A 20,315-nucleotide genomic window follows, 5' to 3' on the forward strand; every position below is an offset into this window, starting at 1 on the left:
GTGTGTGTACCCAGCAACTGGAATGCATTGCGTGGCAGTGCTGGTCCCAAAGCCCAGATAAATAGAGAAGGTTGCCTCAGGATGGGCATCCAGCATAAAAACTGTGCCAGATCAATGGTGCGGGTTGTGGTTGATCCTCTGTGGCAATCCCTGACTGGTGGGAGCATCCAAAAGAAGATGTAATACAGGAAATGTATTACAGATTGCTATGTTAAAATCAGCCTTTCAGATTCAGCTCTAAGTGTTGACAAGAGTAGGGCAGGGAGCATATATGTGGGAGTAAACTGTTCTTTTCCATTCTATAATATTTTAATCAGTTGCACCCTTCACCACAAGCAAGCAAGCAAGCATTATGTGCTGCTGATTAGCCATGGCCACTGGGCCAGGTATTTGAATATGTATTTGAATAAGTTGTGTTTACAAAGAGAGCAAGTTACAAAATACACTATATTGCCAAAAGTATTTGTTCGTATGCCTTTGCATGTATATGAACTTGAGTGACAGCCCATTTTTAATCTATAGGGTTTATAATGATGTCAGCGCACTTTCTGCAGATATAACAGTTTCAACTCTTATGGAAGGCTTTCCACAAAGTTTAGGAGTGTGTTTATGGGAATGTTTGACCATTCTTCGAGGAGCGCATTTGTGAGGTCATATTCTGATGTTGGACGAGAAGGCCTGGGTCGCAGTCTCTGCTCTAATTCATCCTAAAGATGCTCTATCAGGTTGAGGTCAAGACTGTGCAGGCCAGGCAAGTTCTTCCACACCAAACTCGCTCATCTTTGTCTATACGGACCTTGCTTTGTGCACTGGTGCACAGCCATTTTGCAAGAGGAAGGGGCCATCCCCAAACTTTTCCCTCAAATTTGGGAGCTTAAAATTTTACAAAATCTCTTGGTATGCTGAAGCATTAAAGGTTCCTTTCACTGGAACTAAAGGGCTGAGCCCATTTCCCCAAAAAATAACCCATTGAACCCATCCCATGAAGCTCTCTATGCACTGTTCTTGAGCAAAGCTGAAGGCCACATGAAGTCTGGAGGTCTGTAATGACTGACTCTGCAGAAAGTTGGCAACCTCTGCGCACTATGCACCTCAGCACCCGCTGACAACACACTGTCATTTTGCATGGCATGCATGGCCAAATTGCTGTTGTTCACAATCGCTTTCACTGATTTTACCACTGATGATTGACTGTGGAATATTTAGTAGCAAGGATATTTCACGACTGGACTTACAATGGTGGCATCATATCACGGCGCCACGCTGGAATTTACTGAGCTTTTGAGAACGAGCCATCCTTTCACAAAAGTTTATAAAAGCAGTCTGCATGCCTAGGTGTTTGGTTTTATACACCTGTGGTCGTGGAAGTGATTGGAACACGTGAATTCAATGATTTGGATGGGTGAGTAAATAATTTTGGCAATATAGTGTATGATCATTCAAATAACAAAATCAAAAGCAGCATTAGCAACTTAACTGGTTAATTTGATTTCAAGTACAACTCTAGCATACAACACTGTTAAGGCAGGTACATTATGTTACAGGGAACAAAATCCACAGCAAGATGCTTATTTTAGTACTTAGTCCTAAAAAAATAAAATCTTACCTGTTCATCAAGTGAAAAAGCCAACTCAACCTAACTTTGAAATTCTTTCAAGTCACAGAGTCCTTGCAACTGTCAAAAGCCAAGGCAGGTTTAATCCTTGATTCTGTTGTACTCTATTTAAGCTTTAATTCTGCATTTGTTTTGCTTGATGATGGGTGAATGAGCAGACGAATAGCTCTTGTATTTAGCTCCATTAGGAACAACATTCAGCAACTGGAGAAACCTAAGATTAATAATATTTGACTTTGCTGGGATGGTTGCACCAGCAATTTGCTATTATTTATTATATTTTGTCCCTCCACACTCAGGAATACCACTGCTTTCAACTAAAAAGAAAAAATCTTATGGAGAGTTTTTTAATATTTCAATTGAAAAAGAACTATTTAACACTGTTATGTTCTTCAGCTAACGCAGATTTGCAGGTTTAAACAAATGACAAATTGGGAGATATATGGTCCAGACAGAAAGTGAACAGGGTCAAATGGTCAAATTTCTGTTTGGACATTGTCAAAGACAAGATTTGTCAAATGACAAGATTTTTATGAAGGAATCAGTTTTCAGCCATGGGATATATTTATTCACTTTGACTAAAAAAGGTCAGTATGTTCCCTGGCTTCAGGGAATTGTAGTACAGTTGTTTTTTCGTTCAAATACAGGTTTATGACTTCATTTGTCAAAATGTGTGTTAGGTCAAATGATTATTTTGCACTATTTACCGTTCTGAAAAAAAAAAATTAAATAAAAGTGCAGGTTATAATTCAACTTACATTCTTTCTATACAATAGGATGAAAATTCTGAGCGAGAACACGAACTGTCCAGACCATTTTACCTGATAGAAACCTGTGAGAGCTAACACTATAAGCAATTATTAGGGGAGGTTGGGGGTGGTCTTGGCCACCTGGAGAGTGAGCACAATTTTGATCTCTAGGATTCTTGGCCTTGGATGGCCAAGGTATCACATGGATTCAAATCTTCAGTGTCTCCAGGTGATAGGGTCAATGTTTAGACACACACACAAACAAAAAAAACCCAAGTTATGCACATACTACTGGACAGAATCGATCAGCTATAGTTTAAGTTGTTAATACCTTAGCTCCTGATGTAAACAGCTCAAGTAACATTTCTTTTTTTTTTTTTATGTATCTCAATGTTTTATAGTGTTTTATATGTAAATATGTATTGTTTTATTACAGTAAATTTTTTATAGTTAATATAATTATGATTAAGAGGCCTAAAGTAATTTACAGAAAATTACTTTGTGGCTAAGATAAAGTATAGCATATAACTAGAGCTTAAAGTATTTGTGTATGCTTCCAAGTGGTTTGTTTCCAACAACACTTGACTTTGATGACAGTTTGTGGTATGGAATTTTTTGGCAAGGTGTGTCCAAGTGTGTCTGGTCATGTTTTATCACTGCTTTCATTTTCATGTACTGAAAGATGCTCAAAATTAGAATCTTAAAAGAGTCTTAGAGTCTTAAAAGCAAGAACAACATAAGAACAACAACAAAGAAACGTACAGACAACATTTAAGAGTTTGGCTTTCTTTTTATTGTGCTTTAGTATGCAGCAAACGCTATAAAAAATTTAATCAAGACATCTTTAAAAATATTGTTAAGTGGTGGAATCTACTTTAGTAAGAAAATATTAAAGCTGGAAAACCTAAAATTCCCCAAATTCCTATTTATTGCAGTGTCTTACACATATGTAAAAAAAAAAAAAAAAAAAATTCAAGACAAATCATTCATCAATCAGTACACCGATCTTTCCCAAACACACAATCTGTACAGTCTTTGAGGACAATAAAGGCACTCAGGCACAAACACACATTTATGATACAAACAGTATTTTTAGTATTACACTTGCGTGAAGAATATTCAACTGCAAAGAGTCCTATATAAATATAGAATTTATAAGATGACTCAGAGCCATTAAAGTAATTGATATGTATGTGGTCTCTGTCAGTTACTTAGATGAGTATATCAGAATGCTCTACTTTTGATTGGACATATCAGTATATAGTTTGCTCAAAACTGATCCGAGCTGAGCAATGCACATAAAAAGGCAAATCTGGTTGTAAATGGTGAAAACTGCCAGCATGTCAACATGCTTCAAAAATGAAACATTTACTCCCATTGTATGTACGTGTATATTATCTAGTCTGCTAACAAAATAAAGGTCTTAAAATCCCAGCCAGGAAATGCTGCAAGAATTCATAGGCAGTTTTTTGTTTATTACAGCTATTATGTTAGGACTTTGAATTTAGACCTTCAGCCAACTTTAATGTGTATAATACTGTGCACATGCTTGGTGATTGTGAAAACCAGTTTTTGTAAATTCCAGATTGAGCCTTTTCATATCATAATCACAGCAAAAACCAAAGGCTTTACAAGTTGTTGTTTTGAAGAGCAAAATTTAAAATATGTAGGAATCTGTGAGATCAATTAGCCTGAAGTGTAGAGGTATTTGGTCTTTTCCAGGCCGGTGAGATAATCTTCATATCTGGGCAGGCAGCAGAAGAGAACCCCACAGCCCAACATAAGGATTGTGGCTCCCCATCCAAAGCCGTATGCCCAAGTGTAGTCATAATGGCCTTCAAAGATGAAGTTATTGAACTTCACTGGGTAAATGATGAGAGCAATGATCTGAAGGATTACTGAAAAAACACAAGGCACAGTGTCTGTTAGTAAGGTCAACTTTAATCTTACCTTTGTAGCATATGGGTCATTACTATAAACAATCACTTTGATGTGCTTCTCTTTAATTAGCAAAATAACAAAACCTGTTGTCTTGCTTATAACAGTAAACAGTCTGGGTCTCTATATGTTTTGTATATTTTGAGGTTGTCTGTGGCAACTGATAGGGTACTAAATAGGCAGCTGATTGTAATTTGCCTAAAAATGACAGAGGATCCCTTTAAGCTATATATCTGGGCCCAGAATGCAATTCCTCAGCATTTTAGCCTGATAATCTACACGGTATTCAGCCCTTGTACTGAATATAATACATTGTACTTACTAAAAAAAAAATAAATACAGCCAATAATATCAAAGCCTCAGTAATATTCACACTATTTATCAAAAATCTACTATAGTTAATAAAAAAAAAAATTACAAAAATTATATATATATATATATATATATATATATATATATATAATTACATTATATTAATGACAAATGCAACAGTTAAAAAAATAATAATAATAATAATAATAATAATTAAATAATAATTCTAAAACTGAGCCAAACAGGAAACTCAGTTCCAAGGTCCTGTAACTGTGTAATCAGCGGAAGTTCCACTGCAGAAAACTAACTAACTGAGCATTTAATAAATGCCGCAATACACACTGCAGTCTGTTTAGACCGACATGCCATCAGCATTGAGCAACATACACTAACCAACCCATCAGTGTTACTGGATGAACCATCAATCCAATAATACCTCCAATTTTGTAGTTCTGACCACTGAAGAACAGTGTGAAAGGGGAATAACAAAATATACAAAGCAACAGAAGAACTCCAGTCTGTAGTCACACAACTACAAAGTGCACCTACATGGTTAGTGTGTACAATGTTGATCTATATATTTACCCTTTACTTTAGCTTTTGTTTGACAACATATAGGCACCAACTTGCTGTTTGCTCCTGTGCCCTTTCTGAGTTAGAGACAAGTTACAATGGTCTCTGTAGCCACTTAGCTTAGCCTGATTTTATAAGAGCCGATAACTTTTGTCTTTTAATGATGTATGTAGTTGGTCAGTCTTTAAGAAGACTTTACAATAACCAGGATACAATCTGAAAAGCACATTACACCATAAAACGATCATAATTACAATTAAATATAGACATTATCAAATGTGCCACAAAATGTGAGTCAGGTTTTTGTTCGCTAACAAAATTTGAACAGAGTTGAGTAATAGTTGCATAAAGATTTTTCTGTATTTTAAAGAACCTTTGTGGAATTATGTGGAAGACCCTTCAGAATAATGGTTCCCAAACTGGTGGCCACAGAAATTGGGTTCCATCTGTAAATAATAAGTTTATAAAATCTGCTTTGGCATTGGAGAAGGAATTCTCAAAAAGTCCCACAACAGGCCTTTCAGTTTCATCTTTTCAGTGTTGATCAAACCTTTGTCTTGTCTTCATACAACATTTAGTTTGTCATTAACATGTGGCTTTAAAATGTCATTAAAAAGTGACTTTTTAATACTCAATGGGAAATAAAATTTGCATTTTAACGCCAGATACAGAGGCCATAAACAGCCCCAATGGAGCAGCCAGCTGGTAGGTGGCATTGTCAACAAAGACACTGTATAGTGCTGCCCAACATATAGATTTACAATACTGTACTGTATTTGATGTTTTCATGTGTGTTTTGATTAATGCTGTCAAAATGAACACATTAACAAACTCAGTAATTGTCAGTAATTTGTTTGTTACTCTACACTAGCCCCACCTTGATTAGTCACGTCTGCGTACCTTGTCTCAGTATCCAGGTGTTTCCCCACTCTGTCCTATTATAAACCTCATTGTTCTGATTATAATTTTTTTTTATCAGCAGACACTACTAATGTAAATATGTCCATTGTGTTGATTTTACATTAGTTGGTTTATTTAGATCTAAATATCCATTATTAAAAGATTCAGGGACATTGTAATTAAACAGGATTAACTGAAGCAAACTGCAATTAATTAATCTGTTTTAACCGACTGACTATTTTATTTTATTTTATTTTTTAAGAGTGATTTCTTCAGGAATTATTTTAAATCTTTTTTTTCCCCACAAATTTTTCCTAAGATTTACTCTTATATGTATGTTTATGCTTCAACTAAAAACAACATAATTGACACTTCCGTCACTGCAGGGGAAGGCTGATCCTTTGATGGGCTTCTGGAGTGTATGTGTGAGTAAGAGCCTCACCCTGCTAGGGCGTGTACCTAAATTCTTTCACACAGGCGTGTAGTTCTCCCAGTTACACAAATAATTAGACACTGCAGAACCTCTTCCTACTTTCAAGACAACTGAAAAGCTAAACATGGTGTAAGAAAGTTGATACAAAAAACAAAGCCTAAAGACCATGAGGACTGTTTAGAAAAGTGAGGTATTCTGACATGGAAGGTGTTGTCTTCTTTTACCAGACCTGACTCCTACGTCAGAGAGAGAGAGAGAGAGAGAAAGAAAACTGGCAGGGGGCAGGGAGTCATCTTCTTTCACTCTTTCTGCTCTGTGCTCTCAAATGAGTCACTTAACAATCCACTCCCAGGCCTCCATAGCAACAGTGTAACAAAAGCTGAAGAGTGGTTCTCAAAAGGTGCACAACTCCCCTTTCCCCTTCATGTATTTAACTTTTGCTATTGGTGAAAGTGATAGTTCAGTCAATTTACACAGTCAATTTACAAATTTTTACTCATAATCCAAATGTAATGTGTGGACATAATCAAGGCGTCAAAATTGGCTATACAGAGTACTTTTGTCCATTTCCATAGACCGTATGTCAGACAATGTAAGAAACCACATAAACAAGTTTGGTTGAGGTTACTTTATGGGGAATGTGTCATGACCAACCCCAGTTTTACAACAGAAATAATGTGGCACCCACCGTGTGTGCAAAAGAACGCCAAAACACATTTTTTATGCTTGATACCTGTGTAATTTCTACATCACTGGATCATGCATGTTGTGGTTGGTGTAAAAGGCTACATCGATTAAAACAGAAGCATACTGCCTTGCAGGAGGTAACTGAGAATATTGTAAAATGGGGGTTAGAAATGCAGCTCACTCTGTGCTTAGTGGTAGGGTAAAAGTGTTTAGTTCATCGGTACAAAACTAACAGAACAAACTTTAGACACCAAACATGATTTGGCTGACTGACTACAATTAGTTCCTCCCCCCCCTCAAATGAACTATCACATTTGCTGAGCACAAGGTGTGAGCATTGAAGTGTCATATCATTTTTGAAACTACTATTCACAAAAAAAAAATTTAGACCTGTTGCTCATATCTTCTAATTGATACTAATTTTAAGGTGTTTTCTATATTGCCTGTATTTTTTTAATTCTAGAAACTCTTACCAGCGACAATGAGAAGAACACCAATGAACGGTAGTAGAGGAATGTTGAGGGAACAGCAGAGTGCAATACATGAGATGATAAAGGCCAGGATGAGGATGATTAGGCCGATGATCATCAGTGCAGCAACAGCCTGGGCCCATGCTGAAGAAGAAAAAAGATTTTTAGCACAGAATCAACAAGTACCTCTTTCATTAATGCTTCACAACATAAGCCAACATATGCGCATTCAACTAAATAAAATATTTTTGGCGTATTCCATACAAAATCAGGTTTGTAACATTTTTAGGTGTGCGTTGTGGAATATATAACGTATATTAACACAGATATTGGTGTGGTCTTTGCTTTTTTAATACTCCCCCCAAATAACAAATCCATTACTCCTACAAGTACACAGATTGGTAAAGTGTGGTCAAATGTAAAATAAAGCAAACTTGTTCTTTAGGCAATGGACATAAATTTCAGTTAAATACTGTCACGTGACACCAGGACATGTTTAAATTAAAATGTACAAAAGTTTGGAATAATACAAAAAAAACCTATTATTTGAAATATGTTGTATTAAATAAATCAAATTTTAGATCTAAATGAATGAAGAGCAATATGTATGAAAAACGGGTGGCTTTAAATGATCATAATGTTATAAATTAAAAGGCATCCAGAAGGGATCATATTTTTAAAAAGCAGTGATCCAATACTGAGGCAGATAATTAAAAAAAATAAACAAATCCTTCAGTTCTTATTGTTACAATATTTATTAACTAGAGATCACTAAATATTAAACATCCTAAAATACCTTCCAGTGTTTAGTCTATAGCATTTCTGGGATCTACACCTTTTAACTCATAAAACATCTAAAAGAAGTGAATGCAGACTTAGTACACTGAACATGAAATATTAAATAGTGAAATTTCTTTCAGGAAATATCTAAATGTTCCCTTTGGCAAAATAAAAAATATATATGACTCTCCAAGACTGTTTGAGATTTGTACCAGTAGTCAGGAATCCAGGGTTCATAAAATGTATTAATGCAATTTAAAATATCATATGATACCATGATATTATGATATTTTAATTTGGCTAATAACCAGACTTTTATCAGTACTTTACACTGTTACTTGAACTTAAATGGCTGATTACTCAGAGTTAAAATGAGTTGTTTTTCTTGGGAGGGCAGGGTGTGTGAGTTGTTAGATAGATCATCATAGCATTGTAAGCTTAGTGAGAAATGCTCAAGGCTATGTCGCCTATGACTCAGAATGAAAGCACAGGAGAAAAACAGAACACCTGTAAATATTAGATCCACCCTAAAACTGTTGCCTCAGCTTTCACCCTAGAATGTCTCAAAAAGACAACGCAAGCAAAGACCTGACTGATAATACTGGTTGTACAGTAATAAAGCTGGAACAGACAAAGCCTTGCAAAGTTCTAATGTGCGTCATGTGAATCAGAAATACAGCTGTGCTTCCTCAGTACTGAGAGATTCTTGGCAAGTCTGTAGGGTGGGACAATGTTTGATTGGATTGTTAAAACACACCCGGTGAAACAAAGGTGTTAGGCCAATTAAAAGAAGCTCTGAAATCTACCATTCATCAGAAACATCTAGGAAACTGAAGCTACAAGACCTACACAGTGATACAGAAATATATATGCAGGGCCTTTATAAGAAATGCTCCATTGATAATATTCATTCATTCTTCTTTGGACTTCTTTTCCACTTGTCCATTTCAGGGTCACGGATTCCATAGATAATAGACTAACATAAAACAAATATAAATCATCGCTCTCCATTTAAAAATATGTATCTCCATTTTCGTAAATTTTTTATTTACTAAATAATTTCAACACTGCAGCTTATTTTCATATCACATGAAAATTTCATGGTGAATGGACCAATAGAAATTATGCTGAAATTCTACTGAAATTAAGGTTTGTCCATCCTCCTGAAAAGTTACTATTGTGGGAGAGACATGTTTTTAACTGGACAGCGATGATATGCAAACGCATAAAATAAAAGTGTAAACATGTATTTTGTGCTGATTAGCAGTTGCCAAATTCTAAAATACAGAACAAGCAAAGGTAACTAAAGCGAAGCCCACATATATGCTATGTGAGGACATGGCATGTGAGCACATGTTAATAAAGCCTCACCGTGTGTAATAGATGTGATTCAAATGAATAACACACAAAATGGCTGACTACACCTGTGGGCAGATGGCAGGTCTACACACACTCTCTCCTGTGTACAACTACGTTCTACACTGGTTCAACAGGTTAGTTGCCATATTCATGGAATATCTTAACTTGTTTCTCCATTCAAAATGTAACAAAGTTTTGAAATTACTGAATGATTCTGTCATGTATAGAAAAACATAGCACAGTGTAGAGTCTCTAGTTTTTATTATTCCTTTTCTATGGAAAAATAGGTTATGAATTCTGTAGGTTTAATACTTTTCTTATAGAAATAATTTGTGAAAACTATAGGTGTACATGTTGACATTTCTAACACGGGGTCTATATTATTTATATGGTACAACTGCCAAAAATTATTATTTAAAGTGACTTTATTCTGTATTTTGATTTGTAGCAACATCTTGTTTTTTATGTTATACTGTGACCTTTGTGGGTATTTTGAAAGCTGATTTGTGTGCTCAAAAGTGGTTTTTCCAGTTAAATGCTACATCAGAAAAGCTTTTTGGTGCTAAAGACAACTGCTGTATTTTTTTTAAATCATAGCCAAGTACCATATTAAAATATAGTACAATATAAGAATTCAAACAATTTAAGTATTAATTAAGTTTGCTAAGGAATCTTTGAATGACCATAGATAGAACTCATAGAATCAGTCCTTTTTGGTACTATATATTGTGCCTGTTGCTAGAGTTTAACTAATTCACTGCATTCATTTTGATTGGTCATGGAACATTATGATTAATTATTTTACCAGAGAAAGTAGAACCAAGGCCACTTTTCACTGGAAAAATGTTAGGAAAGGGCACTGGCTTGAAAAATACAAGAGGTCTGTGTCGTTCTGCACCTGTGGCCTAAACTTAGTTGTAACTTGAGCTGTAATACCACGGGCCACAGCGTTTATACCACAAGTTAAAGCGGGTAAAAACGGGTTTAACCCTGCTATATTGACTCACAATTGTCCATGAGGGTCTTGCAGTTCCAGTTGTTGTTCCGTCCTCGGCACTGCTCCCACATGCTGGCGTAGTGCGTTTCGGCGTCGTCCTCCACCCAGCCGGACTGAGCCGCGATCGCTATTATGTCGAAGATGACGGCGAACAACAGCAGAAGTGGCAGGATCCACCGACATCTCGGATAAGAGATACCGCAGCGAAACATGTTTAAAAGTGTGCGCGAGGGTATGTGTAGGTTTACTGAATGTCCTGAGACGTTACTTCCCTTCTTAAACCCGGACCACAGCAATGAGAAGCTCCACCCAAAAGAAAAAACACAAAGAGGAATGGAGCTAAATATGTGGGAGGCTCCCGAAGGAGGGGCACTTTTACTTTTACATTAGCTTCTGTTTAAGAAGCGTAATAATATGTCCACTTCGCTACAGTAACTTGTGTTGTACATTGAGGCGCAGCTGTTCCACAATCATGTCCACAATGGGTTCATCTTAAATTTCTCAACTAAATGGGGCGTCTAAACTATTGGACATAGAGTATATATGTCCATAGGTTTGTAAACACTTGTTCAACCAATGTTTCTTCTGAACATAATTATGTTTGGCAAGTCCAGGTCTCATGAACTGATTTGTTTCTTAAATTCACCAAGTAATATGTAACAGCATGTGCAGAAGTGTTCTCTGGATATTATATTTATTTATATGCATGTTTGTCCAGGTGACTCTAAACTTTCTCTCATTTTCTCCCATGAATGGGTAGAAGAAAACTTAATGAGAGCAACCTGTCACCAATCATAACCTGTTCAATGCAGTGCAGCGGGATGGTGTCAAGACATGTTGTTTGCTTCTAGAAAATTCACATCATAATTCACATCAGAATTCACATCATTCATTCATTCATTCATTATCTGTAACCGATTATCCAGTTCAGGGTCGCGGTGGGTCCAGAGCCTACCTGGAATCATTGGGCGCAAGGCAGGAATACACCCTGGAGGGGGCGCCAGTCCTTCACAGGACAACACATACACACAGATATTCACTCACACATTCACACCTACTGACACTTTTGAGTCGCCAATCCACCTACCAACGTGTGTTTTTGGACTGTAGGAAGAAACCGGAGCACCCGGAGGAAACCCATGCGGACACAGGGAGAACACACCAACTCCTCACAGACAGTCACCCGGAGCGGGAATCGAACCCACAACCTCCAGGTCCCTGGAGCTGTGTGACTGCGACACTACCTGCTGCAAATTTAATATTATACTGATTTCTTTCAACCAGTGATAATGTAATTTAGCTTATCACTGAAATGTATTTTTCTTTTTCTTTGTCTTCTTCTTTTTTCCATTTGCTTTGCTGCAGCCAGCTTGATAAAAGGCTAAAAAACTTGTTTTTAAACACCTAGAAGGTCATGAATTTAAACATGGCAACTTAAACCCACAGGCTGTTCTCATTTTAAATGGCATTTTTTCTATGTAAGGGCATCATGTTAACTCAACAGCGAGTGCCACTGTCACACAACATCATGGGTCTGGGGTTTGGGTTCAATCCTTCTTTCTGTCACTGTCTGTGAGATGTGAGGTGTGCTCTCCCCATTTCTTCACAGAGTCTAAAAAAAGAAAAAAAAGAAAAAAACCCACAGATAGTAGATAGTAGATGGTCTTGCTGTTTAAAACTGTCCATGGGTGTGAGTGTGTAAGTGACTGCCTGAGTTTGTGATGCCCTTTGATGGACTGGTGCCCTATCCAGAGTGTGTTCCTCCCTTCCAGGTAGGCCCTGGACCCACTGTAACCATGAACTGGATGAGGCAATTACAAAAAAACAAATATATATATATATATATATATATATATATATATATATATATATATATATATAATGATTATCTCTTGCTTAAAGAAATAACAATAGCTACATGTGAACAAAACTTGAAAATATCATTTAAAATTGTTTATTAATATTTGTGCGCAAATATTCTCAGATGATATATTTTTATAAATTAGTGAAAGTTAATAAACTGATTAGATTATTTACAAGAGAATTATTAAGTAAATCAATAGATGTAAATGGTTAAATTATATCACATCAAATCAGCACTGGACTGAATATGTATTTGGTTTTATTGCAAAGACTGTATTTTTAACAAACAGATGTTTTGTTTTTGGTTTTTATATCATTTTCTCATACTGTACTCTCTGAAAATATTGGTTATTATATTTTCTATATATGAACAAACTATAAAATATAAATACTGAGTAAAGATGCCATTGTACATTAGCTAAGTTATGTATGGTATTAAGCAGCAGGTCTCTCTAACCTGTGTGAAATCTGAATTGTTCGAACATGCCCACACAACCAGGCAGACCAGATTTTCTCACAAAAGAAATGGGCTGCTCTGGAGTCCTCACTGTACATAGTGTGCATTATAAGAGTAATTTAATAGTTCTGATATGCTTTTCCTCTGGATTGTCTGAGTGTTTAAAAACTTTTTACATGTCTTTCAGAAGATGATAGGTTCTGTAAGTGTCCTAGGTTTTGTCGGTGCATTTCTTTAAATCTGTTCTGGGACAATATCATGAAAGTTACTATAAAAAATTCAACACAATTTAATCTCTATACATTAGTAACATTAATATCTCCAGTAACTTGCACAAAGTACGAACGTTATAATATGATGTCATAGCTAGTTATGATGTTGTGAGGAACACTATAATATTATGACTTTTCAGAACTCAGCTTAGTTGGATTTAATTTAAAACTGAACTAATAAAAATTTAAGATACAGTATCCAACATGATGTGATGAGGTATTTTCTGGTGCTCCTCCTCAAAAATCTTATCCACTAAAAATATTATTTTACATTCTTAAATATAAAGGGGTTGCACATCATTCTTTGAGCGATGCTATAGAAGGACCAGTTTTATAAAGAACTATTTTTGCTAATATTTTTAAATGAGTGAAGAACAGTATGTAAGTATTGAGTGATGGATTTTAAAACCTTTAGAAGATGTCTTGAACAAACACGGTTCTTTATGGAACCAAAAGTGTTTTTTCCAAGAACACTTAGATGGTATTCAGGCATTACTTATTTATAAATTATTTTTAAATTAAATACATTTAAACTTAGACTTATTAGAGTCTTATTAGACTTATTAGGGTTAAATACACCTAAACCTACACATATTTAATTAAATAGATTAAAACTCAAACTTTAGACTTAAAGAGGAACCATTTTCAAAAAAACTAAACACATGACATGCAAAGTTTGGTTGTCAATCTGATTACAAAAAATGGGATATGAATAAAAGACAAAATAAAAGAAAAAAAGGGAAGAATATTGTGTCACTGTTTCTATATTTGAGAGTTTAGCCCTGTTTCATTACATTGGCTTGAGACACACTATGTATGTATGTAGTCTGTTAATGTTTGTGAGGTAGGTTTTCTGAATTTTTTATTTTCATTTTCTCCAAAGAACTGCTCTCCAACGTCTCCCCTATAATTAAAATTAACTTTCAAAACACGCTGTGTATTCCACAGTTACTGTAAGGGGCCCAGTGTCCCAACTCTGTTTTAAGCTTCTGATGTTATGAAAGCCTAAAATGTGAAAAGAGCCTTTAGGGCATAGGTTGCGGATTGGGACAGGACCCTATACGTCATCGGAAGAAGTGAAGCGTCGTCGTCCGTCCTCCATGTTGCAGTGAGACAGCGACTTTAACTCAGAATCTGTTCACATCTCTGTCTCTGTCTCAGTCTAAGAGTCATGATCTCCGCTCATAGTTTAGGAGAAAACGGGAAGATGAAGGAGTATCATTACAGTGGACCCGTGGAGCACAAGTTCTCTCCGTACGCCTTTAATGGAGGGTAAGGAACAATCAACCAGAGGAAAGAACTGTACTAACCGGGTTTTGTTCAGTTTCCGCGCTATCAAACACGCATAAACTGTAGTGCTATAAAATAATATACTTCTTTGATACTTCATACCAACTAAACTGTTTGTGGTCTATAGAAGAGCAGGTGTGTGGTAGCTGCTCAAATGTATCATTAAGTGGAGCAGTGAGGCTAATGCAGTTAAAGGGTAACGTTAAAGGAAGCCTACAGTCCCCGCCGTTAGCATAAAGCTGCTATATTTTTCCCCTAGCGACATGTAATATTTCCACTGCAACTTAAATGGTGGAGCGGTTATATTAACGTTACATGGCTAACATTCTGGCTTCTGAGATATGTGAAATATGAAAGCATTTACGTTACATTTAAGTCCTCACTGTTCCGAAAAGCCGGTTTGTGTGCTGTGTTTTGAATGAATAATCTACAGTTTCAAAGTAACATTAAAAATTTTAACATTCATCTCCCCATAGCACACTAAACTTAGTTGAGTCAGAAACATATCTCTCTCTCTCACACACACACACACACGTAACTAACTCTGTTTATGTTAGTTTTGAGAGCCAGTTCGGCTTAGAGTTGACAGTCGTTTCGCTAATGTTAGCCTGCAGTCTCATCTTTCACTTTTACTTTTGATACATGGCGGTGGTTCCTGTGCTTTTATTTCTCGCTCCATTGACGCTGTGTTGTTTTATATAATGTTAGTTATTTGAAAACACATTTTCCTGGCCTTTATCAGTGTTATTGCGTATATTTCCATCTCCAGGACTGTGCTGGCTGTGGCTGGTGAAGACTTTGCTATCGTGGCCTCAGACACACGTTTAAGCGAAGGCTATTCAATCCACAGTCGGGATTCTCCAAAATGTTATAAATTGTAAGTATCACATGATAACACACACCGATCAGCCATAACATTGTAACGACGTTATTGTTTCTACACTTTTAGTCAATTTAACCAGCTCTGCTTACCATATAGGTCTACTCTGTATTTGTACACTTGCAGAATGTAGCTTTTTTCTCTCCATCTTTTATTAGTCAGGATCTCCACCAGAACATCACAGAGCAGATATTGTTCGGGTGGTGGAACATCTTCAGCACTGACAAGACACTATAAATTTTGACTTGAAAACCTTTTCTCCAATCAGACTTACTAATCAGGTTAAAAAGACCCTTTATATGCACACTACAAGCAGTCAGATCCAAAATAAATACATGTGCAGAGTACTACTTAGTATACATTTTTATCATGAAAAGAACTTTGCAGATGCCCCATTAGAGTGAGAGCAGGAGAAGAATGTTACTGGAGTGTCTGTTGATGTGTTTTTAATTGATTTAAGATGACGGCAGACTCAGGAAATATTCTTTACACGCTCTTATTAATGAAGGGGCAGGAGGAAGGTGTCATGCCTAATTTACAGAATGGCATGCAGGCAATCATGCACGGTGTCTGGACCCTTTTAAAGGGAAAGTCTATGGTTGTGGGGAACTGCGGTTTCTCTGGTTTATTTACATTCAGATGCTCAGTGTCTTCTAAAGTGGAACGTATGTTTGAGGGGAAAAGACAACTCTTGTTTGTATGTAGATTCTAACTTTTATATTTTACTCACTTTTCCAATTACCACAGAAACACCTTTGTAACTCTAGTTGTTTAGTTTTGTAGTCATTTTTGTCTGTTTACTTTCATGCAATTTAACAGCAAAGTTAAGTCAATATTACCCATCTATGCAGCAGGAATAGAGTAGTATCCTTATCTTGGTTCCTGCTTTTGAATATTTTGAGGTTTCTCTGTTGTCTAAAAAGATCCAGATACCTTTTCACTACCATGAGCAGAGAGAGAAAAAGCCTAGCATACCAGACTGAGACTATTTTTTTTTATAAATATCATTTACTGAAAATGGGGTTTCTTTAACACCTTATATCTTGTTCTTATCATGCAAAGACCATAGAGCTAGCAAACATTTAGGAAACTTTCTGAATGTCGCTTTTAAAAGCAGTTTATTTTTTTCTTCAGTGTTTTCAGCTTTGCTAAAATAATTGCCATCTGTATTTGTTATAAATTTTCATTTTCTCAGTAAAAAAAAAAAATTCACATTCACAGTAAAGACTGGAGGAAGAGAACCAGACTAAATTAATTCAGACAAGCAGAATGAACAGGAAGTAGAATGTGTTCTTATAACAAAGAAGCCATTTATGATTTTATACAAGTAGATGAGATTATCACGCCCACAGCTGAACACACCTTATGACCCCTAGTCCAGTAATAATGCACACTGCTGTTGTCTTGTACAAGCTCAGCTCATGTGCATGTGGACTGCATTCTCTGGCGTGATGGAGCACAATTCCATACCTTTTGAGATGGAGCTGGAACCAGGACTTATCATTCTATATTAGTACCTGATCATCTTAATGTTCTTGTGACTGAATTACATGAGATTTTTAGAGCAATGTTACAGCAAGTTGTTTAAAGCTTTTTTCACAGAAGTAGTATTTGTTCCTATAATACAGATGTAGCTAGCTATACACTGTATAGAAGTAACTACTTGCTTAAAGAGTTGTTGAATAAGCAGGTCTGCACAAACTTAGCCCTTTCGCAAATTTAGAGCACATTTAAGTCCAAGAGCCTCTGTTTCTTTGTTCAGCATTATACAGATACACTACAGTTGCCATGCTGAAATGCCACAATGTCACAGTTTTCTTGTGGTAATAAATGAAGTGCAATGTTTGGTTATAAGCAGACTAAATTTGACAGCATGAGACAGGATATTTTGGAAGTGTCTGTCTACACAACCAAACATTTTTGCAAGTTTTGTTTTCATGTTTTAAATATTTCATTGCTCCATTCTCACAGGACAGACACAACTGTGATTGGCTGCAGTGGATTCCATGGAGACTGTTTGACACTGACCAAAATCATCGATGCAAGATTGAAGGTAGGAGTAATTACACCTTAGTTAATGTGTTTTTTAAAAAAAAAAAAAGATATCGAATAACCTTTGGTGTGTTTGAGTGATTTTAGAAATCATAGTATTGTTAATCATTTGATGTTGATGTTTGATGAAGAATATGGCATGCTTAATTTTCATGAAAGTAATTTTGATGTGTTCTGTTTTTCCTCACATTTGTGAGCAGTTTTTTGCCTGATTGTTTAACTATTGATTAAATAAAACCTATCAGGCATTCAAGGTGTAAATACTAGCTCTCAGATCCTTATTATTGTTTATTATGGCCATAAATTTAATTAATTGTATTTACAGATTGATTAATGTGGTTTCTTTCATTTTACAGATGTACAAGCATGCTAATAACAAGATCATGACAAGTGGAGCAATTGCAGCCATGCTGTCAACAATTCTGTATGGAAGACGTTTTTTCCCGTATTATGTTTACAACATAATTGGTGGGCTTGATGAAGAGGGTAAGCTGTTCATGAACATTGAATTTCAGCAGACTTGACTTGATTACCAATATCGTATTACATTTGTATGCTTCTTAAACCTTCACTCCAATCTTTATGGATTATACACAAAACATCTTTTGAATTCTTTAACAAATTCTCCCCCTTTCCAGGTCGAGGTGCAGTGTACAGTTTTGATCCAGTTGGATCATATCAGAGAGACTCTTACAAAGCAGGAGGATCAGCAAGTGCAATGCTGCAGCCTCTACTTGACAACCAGGTATGAAGATGGCAGATTTACACACGATAGAATTACTTTGAGATGGGCAATATAGCAGGTACATCACTGGAAACGAGAGGGGACCGGTTCAGATTATTTGTCATGAGGCAGCATATAACACACACACACACACACATTTACATCATAAACCTATATATGCATTTATGCATTCTAGGTTTCTGAAGTTAAAATGTCACTGTCCCTTGATGGATAGATTTTTGTTTCTGCTGTTTGGAGAAGGTCACATTTCATGATATTTCTAAGTGATTCTATTCACTTTGACTATGCTGACATCTTTAATTAAGACATGTACCTCTCTGTGGCTGTTTTGGATAAATGAAAATAATTTATTTTGGAATAAAACCTCCTCTTAGGCAAGAAACGTTAAGAGTTTTTAGTTAGCTGAATTAAGGCCTTTTCAAAAAAAAATATTTCTACAGTTTAGTCGAACATCAGTAAATTTAATTAGAACAAGTGCAATTGCTAATATCTGAAATACATTTTTAGAATGCTGATATATTGCAAAGTCAAGTAATATTGCATTTTCACAAGTGTTTTTAACTCATCATTGTCAGTTGTATTTTTACCCATTAGTATAAAGCACATTTTATAGGTTTTTGGCATGCAAATATGATTATAAATATACAAGTAAATGTATGAGTACATGTATGCGATTTTTATCTTGCCATGGCACACATGCTACATACAATTGTGCTTGTAAGAAAAATATTAGTGCTAATGTTGGTGTTATTTAGTTTGACAATTAATTAAAACAAATTAATTTGAGTTACTGAAAAACTGACAGGTATTTGCAGCTATGGAAACTCCAGCAAACACTGAAATATCAAATAGTTGTTTGGTTCATTCATGGTCAATATTATATGTCATGTGTAATAACATCATATAACTTCAGGCCAGGAATATTCTAGGATTTTCTGTGGATATTTAATATTGAAATTGACATTTAATACATTCAGATATCTTTTGTACATTGATTTTGACCAACATTTTAAATTAAATTTTATTTAAAACCCTCTCAAATTATTAATGACAAATGTTTTAAATACCAAACAATGCATATTCATTTGCCTTGACATACCAAAATAATAATGTATTTACAATATTTAAATAAAATCAAATGAACTAAAAAATATATATTTTTTATTATACTCAGATTGGATTCAAGAACATGGAGAATGTGGAGCATGTGCCCCTGACCCAGGAAAAGGCTGTGCAACTGGTCAAGGACGTGTTTATTTCTGCTGCAGAGAGAGATGTCTACACTGGGGATGCCCTCAAAATTTGCATCATCACTAAGGAGGGCATCCGAGAAGAAATGTTGCCCCTGAGGAAAGACTGAGGAGCTCTTTCTGCCAAAACTAGCCACTTTTTGTTTTCTTGGAATTGACCTGCCCTTTACTCTGAATACTTTGCTCAGCTGTTCTTTTTATATTCTGACTCAAGAATAAAAAAATGAAAAAGTTAGTCACAGGGTGTTATGTCTTTTATATTTGATATGATGTTTTAGTACTGTATTTTGAAAATATTTTAACAAGTACAGTACTGTGAAAGTGAAAAATATTTTATGAAGTGAAGAATTATAACCTCTGTTGGAAATAACAGGTTTAATTTTGCATTTGCTTTATGGTGCAACTGCATGGCTAAAAAATGTTTGTTGCAGAAAAAAAAAACTTTAACACCATACTCAACAGCTAAATTTAGTGAAATTATACATGTCTCACTACCTGTGTAACATAAAGCCATTGTCTGACACCCTAATTTAAGATGGAAACGAGAGAGTCGTGGTTTATTTATAGCTTACAGCGGATTCCAATCATAGTGGTATATGAACACATTAAATGATGCTTTGTCTGTTGAACAAAATTTCTCAGCTTGTGAACAGTGGAGAAAAGTGGCCAAGGTTTCTCAGTTCACAATGACCA

At 35.7% G+C, this 20,315-nt stretch overlaps 2 protein-coding genes across 2 annotated transcripts; one reads left to right on the forward strand and one right to left on the reverse strand.

The window, feature by feature from the left end:
* Positions 1 to 3,147: 3,147 nt before the first annotated feature.
* perp (p53 apoptosis effector related to pmp22) lies at positions 3,148 to 11,122 on the reverse strand. The gene is made up of 3 exons (XM_066679300.1): positions 10,824 to 11,122; positions 7,681 to 7,821; positions 3,148 to 4,262 (listed from the first exon to the last, which is right to left on the reverse strand). The coding sequence occupies exons 1-3, from the start codon at positions 11,023 to 11,025 to the stop codon at positions 4,051 to 4,053; spliced, it is 555 nt and encodes a 184-aa protein (XP_066535397.1). The 5' UTR covers positions 11,026 to 11,122; the 3' UTR covers positions 3,148 to 4,050.
* Positions 11,123 to 14,444: 3,322 nt separating this feature from the next.
* psmb1 (proteasome 20S subunit beta 1) lies at positions 14,445 to 19,832 on the forward strand. Its single transcript, XM_066679211.1, has 6 exons — positions 14,445 to 14,677; positions 15,465 to 15,572; positions 17,547 to 17,628; positions 17,984 to 18,113; positions 18,266 to 18,372; positions 19,547 to 19,832. The coding sequence occupies exons 1-6, from the start codon at positions 14,577 to 14,579 to the stop codon at positions 19,730 to 19,732; spliced, it is 714 nt and encodes a 237-aa protein (XP_066535308.1). The 5' UTR covers positions 14,445 to 14,576; the 3' UTR covers positions 19,733 to 19,832.
* Positions 19,833 to 20,315: the final 483 nt, after the last annotated feature.

This window comes from Hoplias malabaricus, chromosome 8 (assembly GCF_029633855.1).
Source record: "Hoplias malabaricus isolate fHopMal1 chromosome 8, fHopMal1.hap1, whole genome shotgun sequence".
Lineage (NCBI taxonomy): Eukaryota > Metazoa > Chordata > Actinopteri > Characiformes > Erythrinidae > Hoplias > Hoplias malabaricus.

What these genes read in the sequence shown, in the direction of transcription:
- perp (XM_066679300.1), bottom strand. Translation starts at nt 11,025, where the DNA reads ATGTTTCGCTGCGGTATCTCTTATCCGAGATGTCGGTGGATCCTGCCA. An exon ending in CAAGACCCTCATGGACAATT is followed by an intron (nt 7,822 to 10,823) that starts GTGAGTCAATAT and finishes TTTCTTCTTCAG; the next exon opens with CATGGGCCCAGGCTGTTGCT. An exon ending in TGTTCTTCTCATTGTCGCTG is followed by an intron (nt 4,263 to 7,680) that starts GTAAGAGTTTCT and finishes GTGTTTTTTCAG; the next exon opens with TAATCCTTCAGATCATTGCT.
- psmb1 (XM_066679211.1), top strand. Translation starts at nt 14,577, where the DNA reads ATGATCTCCGCTCATAGTTTAGGAGAAAACGGGAAGATGAAGGAGTAT. An exon ending in CCGTACGCCTTTAATGGAGG is followed by an intron (nt 14,678 to 15,464) that starts GTAAGGAACAAT and finishes TTCCATCTCCAG; the next exon opens with GACTGTGCTGGCTGTGGCTG. An exon ending in TGGTGGGCTTGATGAAGAGG is followed by an intron (nt 18,114 to 18,265) that starts GTAAGCTGTTCA and finishes CCCCCTTTCCAG; the next exon opens with GTCGAGGTGCAGTGTACAGT.